The 14,300-nt window shown below is 42.2% G+C and overlaps 1 protein-coding gene across 4 annotated transcripts in view; it reads left to right on the top strand.

The window, feature by feature from the left end:
* The window catches only part of LIN28B (lin-28 RNA binding posttranscriptional regulator B), a 112,222-nt gene that overhangs the window by 24,469 nt on the left and 73,453 nt on the right, over nt 1-14,300 (top strand). Inside the window, exons 1-2 of one of the 4 annotated variants that reach the window (XM_083176978.1) lie at nt 6,771-6,895; nt 10,897-11,084. In XM_083176978.1, coding sequence (XP_083033104.1) covers nt 6,862-6,895; nt 10,897-11,084 — 222 coding nt within the window. In that variant the 5' untranslated portion in view covers nt 6,771-6,861. Of the gene's footprint in view, nt 1-6,770; nt 6,896-10,012; nt 10,252-10,712; nt 10,833-10,896; nt 11,085-14,300 lie in introns of those variants that run through there. The other 3 variants (XM_083176979.1, XM_083176980.1, XM_083176977.1) reach the window with 3 other exon arrangements.

The following is a 14,300-nucleotide window of genomic DNA, read 5'->3' as shown; positions in this document are numbered from 1 at the left end:
CAATGTGTAAATGCAGTTGCGGCTCCAGAGGAGGGGCTGCAGCACAGTTCAAAATTTTAATAAGGGAGCCACACCAACTGCCATTTCAGACTGACTCAATGACAGTTGGTGTTTCTCACCTATTCTAACTTTGAACTGTGCTGCAGCTTCTCCCCTAGAGCCGCCACTGGTTATGTATGAATTTTGCCAATAGGTATAAATCTGCACTAAAACTCTGGCAACCAAAATGTATCTTTCAGTGTCTTACCTGCACTGGACAGCGAAAAACAAATTTCTGATTAATGCTGTTTTTAGTACAGATTAGGATCTTAAAACGATTTTACTTAATAATCCTTAGGGGGCAATTCAATTTGGTGCGATTTGGGTCTTGCAAGCCTTTTCCCTAGCAAACTTGTTTCACAAATGACAATAGGGAAAATATTTAGGGCAAAAAGACTAGGACACTGTGCATAGCCTCTGGTACACCTCTTGTCATGAATAATCATGCACTTGGGGTTTAATCCTTTGAGTGTCAAGGAGATTCTCAAAATAGGTGTGAAAATTGCCAAGCAAATCTTTTTATTAACCCTTTGAGTGCCAACATGACTGAGAGATCCTCAAAATATCCGTTAAAAAATGTCAGCGCCACTCACAGCGACTGTTCTTTTTCTGGGTGCAGTATGTAAACTACAAATAATTCACTTGGCTGTATTTGTATTTATGCTAAAAGAACAGTCGCTGTGAGCGATTTTGCCATTTTTAGCGGATATTTTCAGGATCGCTCACAGCAACGTGGGCACGCAAAGGGTTAAATAGTAGAATTTGGTCAACAAATTCAGTTTTCAGGTGTATGTATTAAAATAAATCTGAAGAATGGTATGTGGGCGTGTTTATTGATGTGAGAGGTGTTTTATAAACTTGCAGATGAGAGTGTGTATTCCAACTTTTTATATACTTTTTGGAAAAAAAAAAAAAACACCATCCCTATACATACATACATACATTTTTCCGTTCACAAATTCTGGAGATTTTAATTTGATGAAAAACGCTTGAAATAATTTTTTAATCAATAATAAAATAAAATCTTTAATTTGGCACAATTATTTTATTATTAATGGACCTCCAATACTTTATTTTTGGCCACTAACAGCCTTCTTTATAATACTGCTATTTCAGTTGCCATGTTTTAGGGATCAACTGAGATAGCAGGATGGTTATCCCATTTTTTTCAAGCACTTGAGGTTGCAACTGCTGCTGTGGGTACCAAAAATTGTCATTAGTAATTCTTGCATTGCAAATCCACTAACTTTCACAAACTTTGTATTCAAATGAATTGACCCTTTTTAATGGTGTTCATAGTTTAGGTAGTTTGGGACAGGCTAAGCTGCTGTTCATAAACCAAAAACACACATTAAATAACTTACCTTGTGACTGACCTTAAATGAAAGACCATATTGGGCTCATATTGAAAAAAGGTGGACATTAGAGATTCAGGTGCAGCAACATGTACATTGGTATACACCAGTGTGGTACAAGTATGTGATCACCCAGACAGCTGTATATATATTGCAGTCCAGGGATATATAATATATTAACACCAATATCAAATTATGTTTCTTAATTTAATCACATTGCAGATTGGGAGCACAGATTTCTGCTTATTAGAAGTCCACAGCTTCATAAAGTCTTACTAAATTGTTCCTATTGGAAGAACTTTAGACCTTATTATTACATTGCAACAGCAAAGACCGGGAGGATGAGTAAAACCCATCATGCATATCATCCTTTCTCCAATAATTCCCAAACTTCCAGTGAATATAGTCACAACACATCGTGCACATAAACTAGATTTCAAACTCTACGCAACATCTGCACCTGCATTTCTACTTTTATGTTTTGTCAATTATATCTTAAATGTTGTCTTGTATACTGGTATTAGGACTAACAGTCAACATCTTTCTCAATATATGAAATATAAAGACATTCTTTCCTTTTCATATATAGATTTTTTTTTTTCTGGAGAAAAAGACCTATTCTAGTTTACCAGCTGTTGACGCCTATTGAGAGATTGAGTCATCTTGGGTGCCTATGCACCTTATTTGAATGTCCACCAAATATATAGAACATGCTATTTTTATATATATTTTATACATAATCATGACTCAACAGACATGTCAAACATTTGTTTTGTTATGCTATGCTCATGTGTATGATAAGCAACATATATGTTTACGAAATGTGAAACTTCATAATAATGATTAGTGCACATATATAACATGTGAAAGTAAGTGGTCTGATGAAAATACATGCATGAGCTAAACATACAACAGCAATACATATTTAGAATCTTCTATTTGGACAGTCTCCTCTGCAGCTTAATACAGCTGGTGAGAAGTCCCTGCAATATACAGATGAAGTCACATACATATGTAACCTTCTTGCTGTGGTGTGACTCTGTAGCGTGGAGCATCTTTTTTTATGCAGCTTTTTCCATCAAATGTGTCTTATTTCAAAATGATGTTAACAGGAAACAGAAGTGTCTTTATGTTTATTGAAATGAAATGCCGCTTGCCTGTATTCTGTGTACAACCGCTTCTGTATCTGCATACGGAATGCAGGCCATGTGTGATAGTATAGAGTGAAAACGTATGTAAAGTATATTATGAATTTAAAGAGAATGTGTAACAGGTTCTTTGTTGCTATTTTGTTCATTTGCAACGAACACAACTAGAGTAATCAACTAGATTTTTTTTTTTTTTTATTAAATGTTTGAGATATTCATATAAATTAAAATTGCACAGTAATAGAATTGTCCAACAAGAAATCTTAAGGGAGGGGGGGGTTCAATTTCTGGCTAATGATCTCGCCCAACCAAAACAGCGCAGCAACCACCACACTTTATAGCAGTGGGATCTCGCACAAAAGTCTGTGATATCTCCTATAGGTGTGTACTAATTCAGTCCAGCTACCTTGCGGTTACATGCTGCACTCTCTCTCGCTCTTTCTGCAACTTCTGGTTTCCGATGAAAGCAGTTACACTGCTGCTTTGGGAGGCAAATGTAGACATCCCCATAAGAAACCAACAGTCGCAGAGAGGAGAGTAAGTAGACATAATGGAGCCCTGCAGTTGCTGTGCGCTGTACAATTGCCAGAACTATTGCTAGTAAGTCATCTCCTATCAGAGTTGGCGCATTCAATATTAGTGTGTGTTCTTTGGTTGTCTATGAATGGTGTTCTAGCTTGGTATAGAACATGACAAACAAGTGATGGAAATAATTAGCTAAATAAGGAAAATATCTGATTATGGTTTTTCTGCTTAAAATGTGCTATATGCTTCATTACTCAGTAGGAGAAATGCATACAGCAACTGGTACCACTTCTGTTTTAGCATATAGAAGTAGAACCTATCCCATGCACTTTTTGTTCTGTTACTACACTTTACATTCGTTTTCACTCTTAACATAAATTGAATCAGCTTTTTGTGTGTAACGAGTCAATTACAGTATGACTTATGGGGATTAAAGATCATAAAGATATACAATTGTGAGAGCTAAAATAAGTATTTTTGAAAAATGACAGGAGCTTATTTGTTTATCTCACAATTTTGATAAATACCTCCCTCAATGTTGCAAACACATGGATATGTCTTATCTGAAAGTATGTTAAAATTCTGATATTGTAAAGACTTTAAAAAAATAAAATATATATACTTTTTTTAATTAAATTAAGCTTTTGTTTTCTTGAGAATGCTGCAGAAATAATAAAACAACACATACTAAATAGAAATATCAGATCAGAATATTTTTTTTAGTTTTAAAGTGCTATTCTTTAATATGATTGATTAAAATTCCAAGGTTTCAAAACAAAAAAAAGTAGAAAATGTACATTGATTTATCCATTTAAATCTCTTTATTTCAGATTGACATGGGATTTAGTCATGTGCACCCTAAAAAATGGCATGCAGGTATGGGGGCTGTAAGCTGCTGGACACATGAAGCTAATGGAAGCCCAGGATGCCATGGGCACACGCACTCACGATTATTAACCATTGTGGACTGCTCAATCCTATCTAGAGAGGCTTTAGTATATACATCAAGCAGAAATGCTGTTGTAATCACAATCCTCTATGTAAAATAAAAATGTAATCATATATTTCAGCACCAAATGGAGCTGGTGTGTCTGTATTAGTTAAAACAAACAGTTGCTGTAAAGTGGGTGAATGTGTTTAGTGTCCCTTAAGGTCTAACCTAATGTACTGGAAGGACACTAATTAAGAGTAAAATAAAAATTAAACACTCTAACCCTAGCTATAGAAAAAAATACACATTATCAAAAAGAAGAAAAGTGTAAACATATTGCTTTAAAAAAAATCCTGAATAGACTAGTTTTGTGTAAATTAGGTTTTAATACTCAATTATTCAAGCAACAGTCTGTCATAAAACTACATGATTTACTTTTGATTCAATAACAAGCAGATAAATAGTTTCATCTACACAACACACAGCAAAAATATGCCTTTTTATAAAGCTTCAACAGCCTTTGTTCCTAGGGCACAATTCCTGTTTACATAAAGCATTTAGGGGGATATTTATCAAAACATGGAGTGAGATCAAGAATAAAGAAATGAGGGGTGTCCAATGTTTTGCTGATATTTTTACAGGGTATCCAATTAAAATCCCCAACAATTATTTTCGCAGCTGCAGCCCTGGAAAGCTGGCACTTATTGCGGGTAATGGTTTGCGTGCCTGGTGCAGGTGAAACAAAATCCCTGATAAGCAACTGCTTGTGCTGCCTTTATTGGGGTAATAGGTTAGCACTGGATGAGGCTTATTGCAGATAATTGGATACCCCTACCATAAAGGGGAGGAAAGAATATATAATTGTGACAACAGCTTCAACTTTTTTTTTTTTTACAGGCTGCAAATGGAAAATAACAGCTAGGAGCTAATTAATTGGTACTTTTATAACAATTATATCTTTCTCGCAGCTTTAAATACCCACCTAATCCAAAAATATACTGGTAGATTAATTAGCTTCCAACAAATTAACCATACAATATCTATATGTAAATTTGTGGTCGGGAATGTAGATTGTAAGCTCCACTAGTGTAGGGACTGATGTGAATGTTCAAATATTCTCTGTAAAGTGCTGCAGAATATGTGCGTGCGCTACATAAATAACTGGTAATGATTCCCACTAAATGATTTGTTTTAATGTTAGCTTCATGTTGGGGTTTACTATTGATAATGTCACCTGGGTAATGGGAACTGTAATCGGTACTTATACGTTGGGCGCCCACTAAGCTATTTGCTTAGTTTTCCGCGTCCGCTCGCCACGCTTTGGGCACCGTGGCTTGCTGCTTTTGCCACACTATATAAAATCAACTCCATGGCGACATGGATAGTGGGGGTATGAGCGTAGTAAATATAGTGGGCGCCCAACTAACATATAAGTACCCTGTAATTTAAAAATCAGCTGAAGATGGATCAGTAACGTAACTAGTATACTGTACTTGGCATTAGCAATAAGGATCATGCTGTACTGTACACTTGTCACTCACTACTGTTAGTGTAAACAATATTTTCATGTAACTGCATTAATTTAATTTATTTTAACCTTAAGAAACACATTATTGGATATAAACAGTTTTGTGAACAAAATTTTCTACGAAAAAAAATGGATGTTTTTTTTCCAACAAAAACAACATTATAAGAAGAGTTTAGGCTGTAAATGCGCACATTCTATTAGAGTGTGTGTGTTTTCCTGCATATACCAAGGCTATCTGCCACGTGACGGGTGGGTACTATTACCAACTGCTGGAACTATTTGAATTGACCTTGGCTCGGCGTATTCCTAGAAGGTGATGGGGCACTTGTCCCCGCCTATCAGCCATATGGATGATATATCTGCCACATCTGACAGTTGCGCCTGTGTGCAGCAGCTCCTCCTCCTGTATCTGTGAGCGGCCACTAGTGGGAGCCGTGTCTGGTGCAGAAAAAGAGGATTGATCCAGCTGCTGCCGGTAACTGGTACCTACTCATTGTAGATGGTACCGCCGAGGTAATAGTGTTGTAAAAGTATTCGTGCGAGGGAGAGGAAGTGGTATTCGTGCTGGCAGGTGTGAGGTACTGCACCCCTGTGGCGTAAGTCTCTAATGGCGGTGACACACGCAGACTCTCCCAACGCAGTTGGATTCCATGTTATTCCGTTGACAGAGTGCTAGAGCAGGCAGTGCACGGCGCGGAATAGGCGGGAAGTGCTAAGTGAAGTGGAGCAGCAGCAGGAGGGTGTAGTGCAACCCTAGCAGGGTTACTGAACCATGGGCTCAGCCTCAGGGACCAGCAGGGCGGTAATGTGAGACAGAGGCGATGGACGGGGTGGGGCTGTCATACGTCTCATATGACGATCATGTAAGAAGGTATTGGTGGTAGGGATGGCCATCGGATGATTACAAATCATCGATGGTTTATGGCCGATGTTGAATAGTTTTGCCATCGATGGGGGAGAACCAGATGGTTTTTCCCACCATCGATGTCAAGCTTAAACTAATAAATTCGTTTTTGCTTTTGCCTCAAGGTGCTGGGACATGGATCATAGCTCCGCCCCCAGCACCCATGAAGACCCTCCCTTACACAATCAAAGAAAATGGATGGCCATCGATATTTAAAAACATCAATGGTCATCCATTGAATAGTTCTACACTCGATGGTCAGTTGCACTTTTGCCATCGATGGCAACGATGACCATCCCTAATTGGTGCTTATTGTCAGGAGCGCTTCTGTCAATGTAACACGACATATCACGCACGCAAACTGCTGGGGGAGGAAGCGGCCATTCAAATCGCGCGCTGCTGCCGCCCCCCCACCCTGAGGCAGCGCGCCAATGAGAGAGCAGTGTGGATGGGGCCGCGGCACAGGTGTGGTTTGTAAATTGATAGGAAACTACAAGCTACAGCTGAGCCGAAGAAGCAGCGCGCGCTGTAGCTAGGGGGGGATGTCACACGGCACAGCTGCCGCCCGCCCAACCCCCCACCGCAGTGTGACAGCAGTAGCGCCGCATGCCATGGTCCCCGGCACCGCGCTCACCGCACGTTCCCAAGCGCAGCACGGATATGTCCGCAGCTGCGGCAGTTCGGAGTTGGTCGTAGAGACGCGTGTGCCCGGCTGCGCGGTGTATCCCGCTATAGACACACACGTTGTTTCGGGGATTTTCGTTATCAAGCATGTTGTTGGTGCGGTGCCGCTATTACCGTGCGCAAAACACTGCTGGCAGCTTGTACTAGGGGCAAATGGGTAGGGGTATGGGTAAAATCCGGAATCGGATAAGACACCGGAATGCCGGACTGGACATCAAACTCTGCATTCCGGAGCTTGTAGTATCCGGTCCGGGGGTGTCCTGTCCGGGGTGCTCCATCTGATGAGGCTGCTCTCGCACCTGTCACCTGGGAGAGGAGAGGGGGGAGAATACAGCCTCACCGCATGGTCCGGGGGTGTAATAAAAACTGGAACGGTCCAGACCACACGGGGAGGCTGTAATCTCCCCTTCCCCATGTCCCTGGTGTGAGCAATCACAGGCATCCCCCCGGACAAGACACCCCTCGAACCAGACACTAAGCTCCGGAATGCAGAGTTTGATGTCTGGTCCGGCGTTCCGGTGTCTTATCCGGGTCCGGTTTTTACTTAGTCCCAATGGGTAGTGTGTCAGTGTAAGCGCTCTGCAGAAGCCCCATGGGCGGGGGGGAGGGAGGTGCCATCAGCAGCGGTGAGCACCCTCCGTCCCTCATGAATGCTATCAGTAATGACACCAACCCCTCGCACAACTGGTTGGATGGTACAAGACGATATTGGATGTGAGAACAATAGGGTTACGGGTGGAAATACCCCCCAGGGTGCCCCATATGCCCCAGCAATGGTTACTGATCCGACATGCAAGTGGGAAGATGTGATACTGGAGCCGCCGCATCCCACCGCCCGCACCGCTCTGCCCGTGGGGACATCTGACTGGGGCCGCGCTCCGCCTACCGCACTGCCAGAGGCCGGGGCAGCAGCAGCCCCACATAGGGCGCCTGCCTATAGCCAAAGCTATTTATTGCAAATTTACGGTTCAAGACGGCAAAGGAATGTCGGGATTAGGCTTCTGCTTCACTTGTCTGATCGCTTGGGGTTTATTTCCTTTTTACGCATAAAAGATTGTGCTGTGACCAGTGTGCAAGTGCCGCATGCGGGATCTAGCCACTAGCTCTGAAATAATCCAGTTGCGTCAAAAATAATAGCGGATCAAATGGGTACACAATTATATGGCCAAGATGAATGAATGATTGTGTTGTGGTTTACTTCTGCTCAAATAGTTGTGACATAGCAGCAATAATATATTGGTGATGGGGAAACAGGGAAAAGATAAGTTTTTTCTTATGCGATCGTAATTGCTTTATTTTACGGGGCGCTACGAGAATGATTTCAGGGTTTGCCCCGACAGACGTGTGTATCATATAATTGCACTGAACCTCCCAGGTGAGGGATAGAGGCTATACTGTAGCTTTCTGTAAGTCGGTAACACTACCGTGGGTAGTAGGTGTTCGCTTCAGTTTGGACATGTGCTAGGAACCCCGATCGTGGCATGTTGCAGTAGGTTTATAGGGGTTCTTGCAAGCCTTCCCTCTACACCTTACATACAACACAGAATTTGACTGCAAATAAGAACCTCTTGGCCCACAATCTGTCCTTTTTTTCCCATTTAGCCTTTCGGATTGCTTTTTTGAATGCAGCAGTAGTACTGACCACTACCCCGGGGTGCCCTTCTCCATGCGGCGTACACATCAGCCGATGCTTGCACAGGTTACCGGCAGGGCAGGCACTTACACGCCATAGGTTACTCACAGGACAGACGCTCACACACAGGATAGAGTAGACAGTGACGCGGGTTACCGGCAGGGCTTTAAACGGGATTCTGCTAGGACATACACTTTACATACCTCCCAACATGACCTTCTCCAGGAGGGACACATTGCTCTGCTCCTGCACTTCTCTCTTAATGTATGACTGCCATCACCTGTGGTGGAACACCTATCTTATCAATTACCTAGCTCCCCACAGGTGATGGCAATCATACATTAAGAGGAAAGTTCAGGAGCCGAGCATTGTGTCCCTCCTGGAGAGGGTCATGTTGGGAGGTGTAGACTTAGCATAGGTTCCTGAAAGGACAGGGATCTATAGTTAGCAATCTGCCTTTTAAACGCAGGATCTGCACAAGGTAGAACATACTACTTTACACACAAACAAGTGGCCGGATCAATGGAGTAGAACAGGAGAATGTCCTCTGTCACACTCCCTTTAGCTTTCCGTGTCCCGTCATCACCCTGTCCCATTATGTGGTCCCCCTCTCTTTAAGAACAATCTCTGCTGATTAAGAAACTCAATTTGAGGTCCCCTTGCCTCCTCCTTTGCAATGCTGGGCTCTTATTTAGGAAGTCATTAATCACGTCCCCTCCCCCGGAAAGAGATGGCGAGGCAAACCTGTGAAGTCCGATCCCGCAGCCGCCGCCTCCCCCCACCTCCTCTCTGCAAGGGAAAAAACACACACTGCTACCTCCAGCACGTTTTACCCAAGTGCTGCATCTCCAGCTGCTGGATAATAAATAATAAAACGCCCCGGATAACCCCGGTAATGGTAGAATAATAATACGCCGGGCACACCACAGTCACAGCGCATCGTGCCGAAATCATTGAAGTTGTAAAAATAGAACTAGCCGTGGTAAACATTCCGTACGTACATAGCATCGCCGTGTGCGGGCGGGGGCAGTAGGATTCGTACACCGTGAGTGCATACTACGGGGAGCCAGGCGTGTGAGCCCCCGCTGCAGTGCAGACAGAGGCAGGGACGTGGTTCTGTGTCGGGCGCTGACATGCGGCTGTGTGTGTGTGTGAGAGTGAGTGAGGCGTGTTTGCAGATTCATTCATAAATGATTTCCGTGGCAGCAGCAGCCCGGGAGGCGGCGGCGATTGGCTGAGCGCAGCTCCTGCCGGCCCCTCCAGGATCCGTGCTGGGATTAGTAGCAAGGAGGCATGTAATTGTCACAGTCACGTGTGCGTGAGGGGGCCGGGGAGCGAGCAGCACGGGGAAGGGAGCAGCACAAGAGGGAGAGCACGCTAGACCATGCGAGCTAAAATTGGGTTCGCTCCAAATCAGGATGTTACATTGATGCAGCAGATCAACCCCATCAGAAAGGAAACTTTTCATCTTTCGTTCCTGGAGCAGCGGGCATCATGGCCGAAGGTGCATTGCCTGGTCTCTTTCTTTCCAATGTTTATCTGTTAGACAATCGGTTCTTTTGAGTCGGCCGAGAGAGGGGCATAATAAGGGGTGGGGAGCGCCTACAACCTGAACCCATGTCGGGCTGCTGGACTATCAAACGTGCAGTCCGGTTGCCGGGAGCCGAGGACAGGGGGTGGGGGGGGGAGGCTTTTGTTTGAATGGCTGTTGTGGCTGAAGTCGCCGTTTTCCTACCCTTAACCTTGAGAACACGTTACCCCCCACCTGTTCCGGTTTTTTTTATTTTTTATTTCAAGTCAAGTACTGTGTAGGGGATGTCTAAACGATCAGTCCATGTGCAATAACAAGTTGTTGTGCAATAGTCCCCAGACCTCGCTTCACTTTCCTCACGGCGCCTTGCACAAACGCCGTCCTTGCAAGCGCTCTCGTTTACCTTGCTGCGAGTAGTGGATGGAGAGAAACAGCGATCCCAGCCGCACAGTGCTGATTCCGCGCAGCCCGTGCTTTGCGAGCACATGTGTTCATAAATAAACAGGCTTACAGGCGATAGAGGCAGCGCGTGCAGCGGAAAGCAGAGGCTGCAGGTACGTCGCTGCTCGCTTTATGTTTCCCAATAGCTTTTCCTCTTACTATTTCCTTTTTCCCCAGGAGGATCTGACAAAGGTGGCGGAGAGGAGCAGGGGAAGCTATCAGAGGAGGAAGAGGAGGACACCCAGGTCCTGCCTGGTGCAGGCCACTGCAAATGGTTCAATGTGCGGATGGGATTCGGTTTCATCTCTATGACAAGCCGAGAGGGAAGTCCCTTGGAGAACCCGGTAGATGTTTTTGTACACCAAGTAAGTAGCCCCTCTTCCTCCTCCTCTTCCCTACTGTAATCACTATTAGGAGATGGACAAACCACCTACTTTGACCCTTTCAGTTCCAGGAAGATAATCTGTTTTATTTGCTGGGCTTCCTTTATTGAACTGTGACAGGGATGTTTACATTGGACATCTTTCCATTGTGTGTTTATCCTGTCTTAGATACCTGGCTCAGTAATATATTATCTGTGTGTTAATTTAATGCACTCATTTAGCATTGCTTTACATAGACTATTTGGGGGTGGGGGTATTTTTAAATACTCTGAAAGATAAGGTACTAACCAGCTTCTGTCTTACATTTTACAGGCTGTCTGAGAAATTAGTTAGTAGCTGATTGATTTGTACTGTAGCTTTGATGCCTTATTTAGTTTTAGCCCCTACCCAATTGGAGTTTATATTCTATATTCCTTACCATAAGTACGTACACTATGGTTTTGTGGGGGGTACCTGGAGGAAACCTTTGCAAACATCCATGCTAAAAACATACAGTGCTTTGGTGGGATTTGAACTTGGGACCACAGTGCTGAGAGGCAGTAAATTAATCATTGCACCTCCTACGTTACCCCTTTATCTGTGACATTTTCTCTGAGACTTCAAAAAAATCTTTTTATTGGGGAGGTAGAAGGTAATTACCGTAACAACAATTACTTTATAGTTCATATTAGAGTTGCTTTAACTACACTACCTTAAATTAAGGTAATTAGCCAGTTAACACCAGATGTAGCTTGGCCCTTATGTTTTATAATCATGTTCAGTATGTGCTACAGTCCTTTTTGAAATTAGATCAACAACACTGGGTGACTGCATAAATCTGCTTGGTTTGATCTTGATATTTAAAATGTCCTAACAGAGCAGCTGCCAAAATGCATGTGGCACAAATAATCATAAAGTTAATGGTCACATTATGAAAGAGCCATGTTGCCTTTATTCTAGTTGAACAGCAGGAAATCTCATGGGAGTCAGCCCTGTCTCTTTAAGGGCACTGAAGCCAAGACAACATGTGGTCAGAGACAGTTCATGTGTATACTTCTTGTACTTTTTGTGTGTGTGTGTGTAAAATTGATGCAAGCAGGCTAACCTGCTGCTGTAACAGTTTTGCAATTGGATTACAACCTAAAAGTGTATATTAGAAATCAAGATCGTAGGTCTAGCCATCAGACTTGTAGCATTTGCTAAATGCTTCATATGAGAAGTCACTGTCTATTTGATTTGCTGAGCCTATTCTCAAATTTTGCAATATGTTTTATATCCTTTTAATAGTGCAGAGGGTCAGTTTAACAACGGTTGCTTCTTGCTTCCAAAGAAAGCAACCTGCCACCTACAATTACATTTTAGATTGCATATTGATTGGTATTGGTACAATCATTCAAACCACATGTCTTCCAGCAAGTTTGGTGCATCTTAGGTGAATACTTGATTTGTAGGCTACCTCCTGTTTTGTAATAATGATGTACTGCAAGCATAAATTTATATTTTCTTTCTAAGAATGATTCATTTTATTTTGATCAATTTCTGGAATGGTCTCCTTGCCCCTCCTATTATTTCCTTATGTGCACTTGTGGTTGCTTTGATTGGGGCCATGGTTCAGCCAGAAAGAAACAAAGCTCTGGTGACATGGAGCTTGATGGTTCACATGGGGACATCTCGGCCCTTTGCTGGATATCCTGCCCCAAGGCCCAGCACTCTCGTTTCTCCTCTTCAACAAATAAAAGGTGTAAGGTTTTAAATTAAATACATGGGTACTTATTTTTATGGAAGGTGTTCTCTTTATCTTCTGTTGTCTTTTTTTTTTTTTTTTGCTTCTTATTATTCTCCTAATAAAAAGTATACTATAGCTTGGTATTTATTTATTTTCCTCCTTGGAATCTAGTTGCCTAAATCTTTGTCATATCTGATTGCTATCAGTCACCTAGGCCCCCCTATTCATTTGAACCTCCCTTAGGTCGTTAAATAGCTTTTTTACGACCTCATAAATTTATTTTATAGATGTATAAAGCTTCTTTGTGTAATTGTATATTTATAAACTTACAAATTTTTGGGGTGTAAACTGTGGGTGAATCTAAAAAAGGATGTTTCTTAAACTAAAATACTATGTTTAAGCATTTTTCAAAAGAATAAAATATTCTGATATGAAATGTTTTTTTGTATGTATTGCTTTATGTTGACACTAGTTTGTAATACTGTTATGTATAGTGGTTATTTTTTTTTTCTCCCTAATTCGAATCGCACAGCAAGCAAAACGCATTCGATTTGGATTATATAGTATAGATCTGTACTATAGATTTGCCTGCACAGTCTATTTTTCTGTTTGCCGCAGGGCTGCGCATCAGGATCAAATGTAACTGGAAAACCGTGCGAGTTGATTTTGATTTGAATTAGCTTATATAAGCAAAATAAAAAAATAAACCAAATCGAACCACTGGGATGGGGCATTACTTTTTATAAGTAATACATCTACATTACTGGTTTTTTTTTTTCCAAGTAGTTTCTATTTCTTATTTTACCTGTAAAACTTGTTGGTTTAGGTTTTTTGTTTTTATTTTTACATTCATAACTTGTTTTTTTTCTTTCAATGCCAAGTAGTGTTTATGGATATAATAAATATATACACTGAAAAGATTTTTCATTTTTAGATGCATATGTATTAATAATGGTGGAAGTGCTGCATTTATTAAAGGCCCATACACACTGGACAATTTTGATCTGAAAGCTCACTTTTACCGTTTCAACTCAGAAGCCGACCAGTGTGTATGGCTCAGCAGTGAAGCGTGCTCCCGCAGCATCAGCAGCCGCCACTGCCGCTCATCTGGTACTACCAGCAGATGAGATACGGGGTGGATGGCTTTCCATAGCGTCCTGCTATGGAAAGCTGCACACCCCCCATCATCGCTGGGCAAAAACAAGGTGTTAAGGTGCATACAATGGATCATGACTGTTGTTACCCTGCTATGTACAGGGAAACTGCAGGGACAGTGATAGCAATAAACGTCCTTGCAGATCACTTACCTGGCATTTTGTGGAAAAAAAATTAGCATTTGTAAATCTGCATGCGTACAGGGTCAGCTTTCCAGGATTGCGGACGACACAAGGCAGAGGCTGCGGGAGGGGGATTGAATGATCTCTCTCCAGTTATCATGCCTCCATAGGCTAAAATTAGTTGACCCACCATCTGAAGATGGTGTATATCTAAGT

This window comes from Crinia signifera, chromosome 3 (genome assembly GCF_055691185.1).
Source record: "Crinia signifera chromosome 3, ASM5569118v1, whole genome shotgun sequence".
Lineage (NCBI taxonomy): Eukaryota > Metazoa > Chordata > Amphibia > Anura > Myobatrachidae > Crinia > Crinia signifera.
The sequence above is the reverse complement of the archived record's forward strand: the minus strand, read 5'-3'. Positions and strand labels throughout refer to the sequence as shown.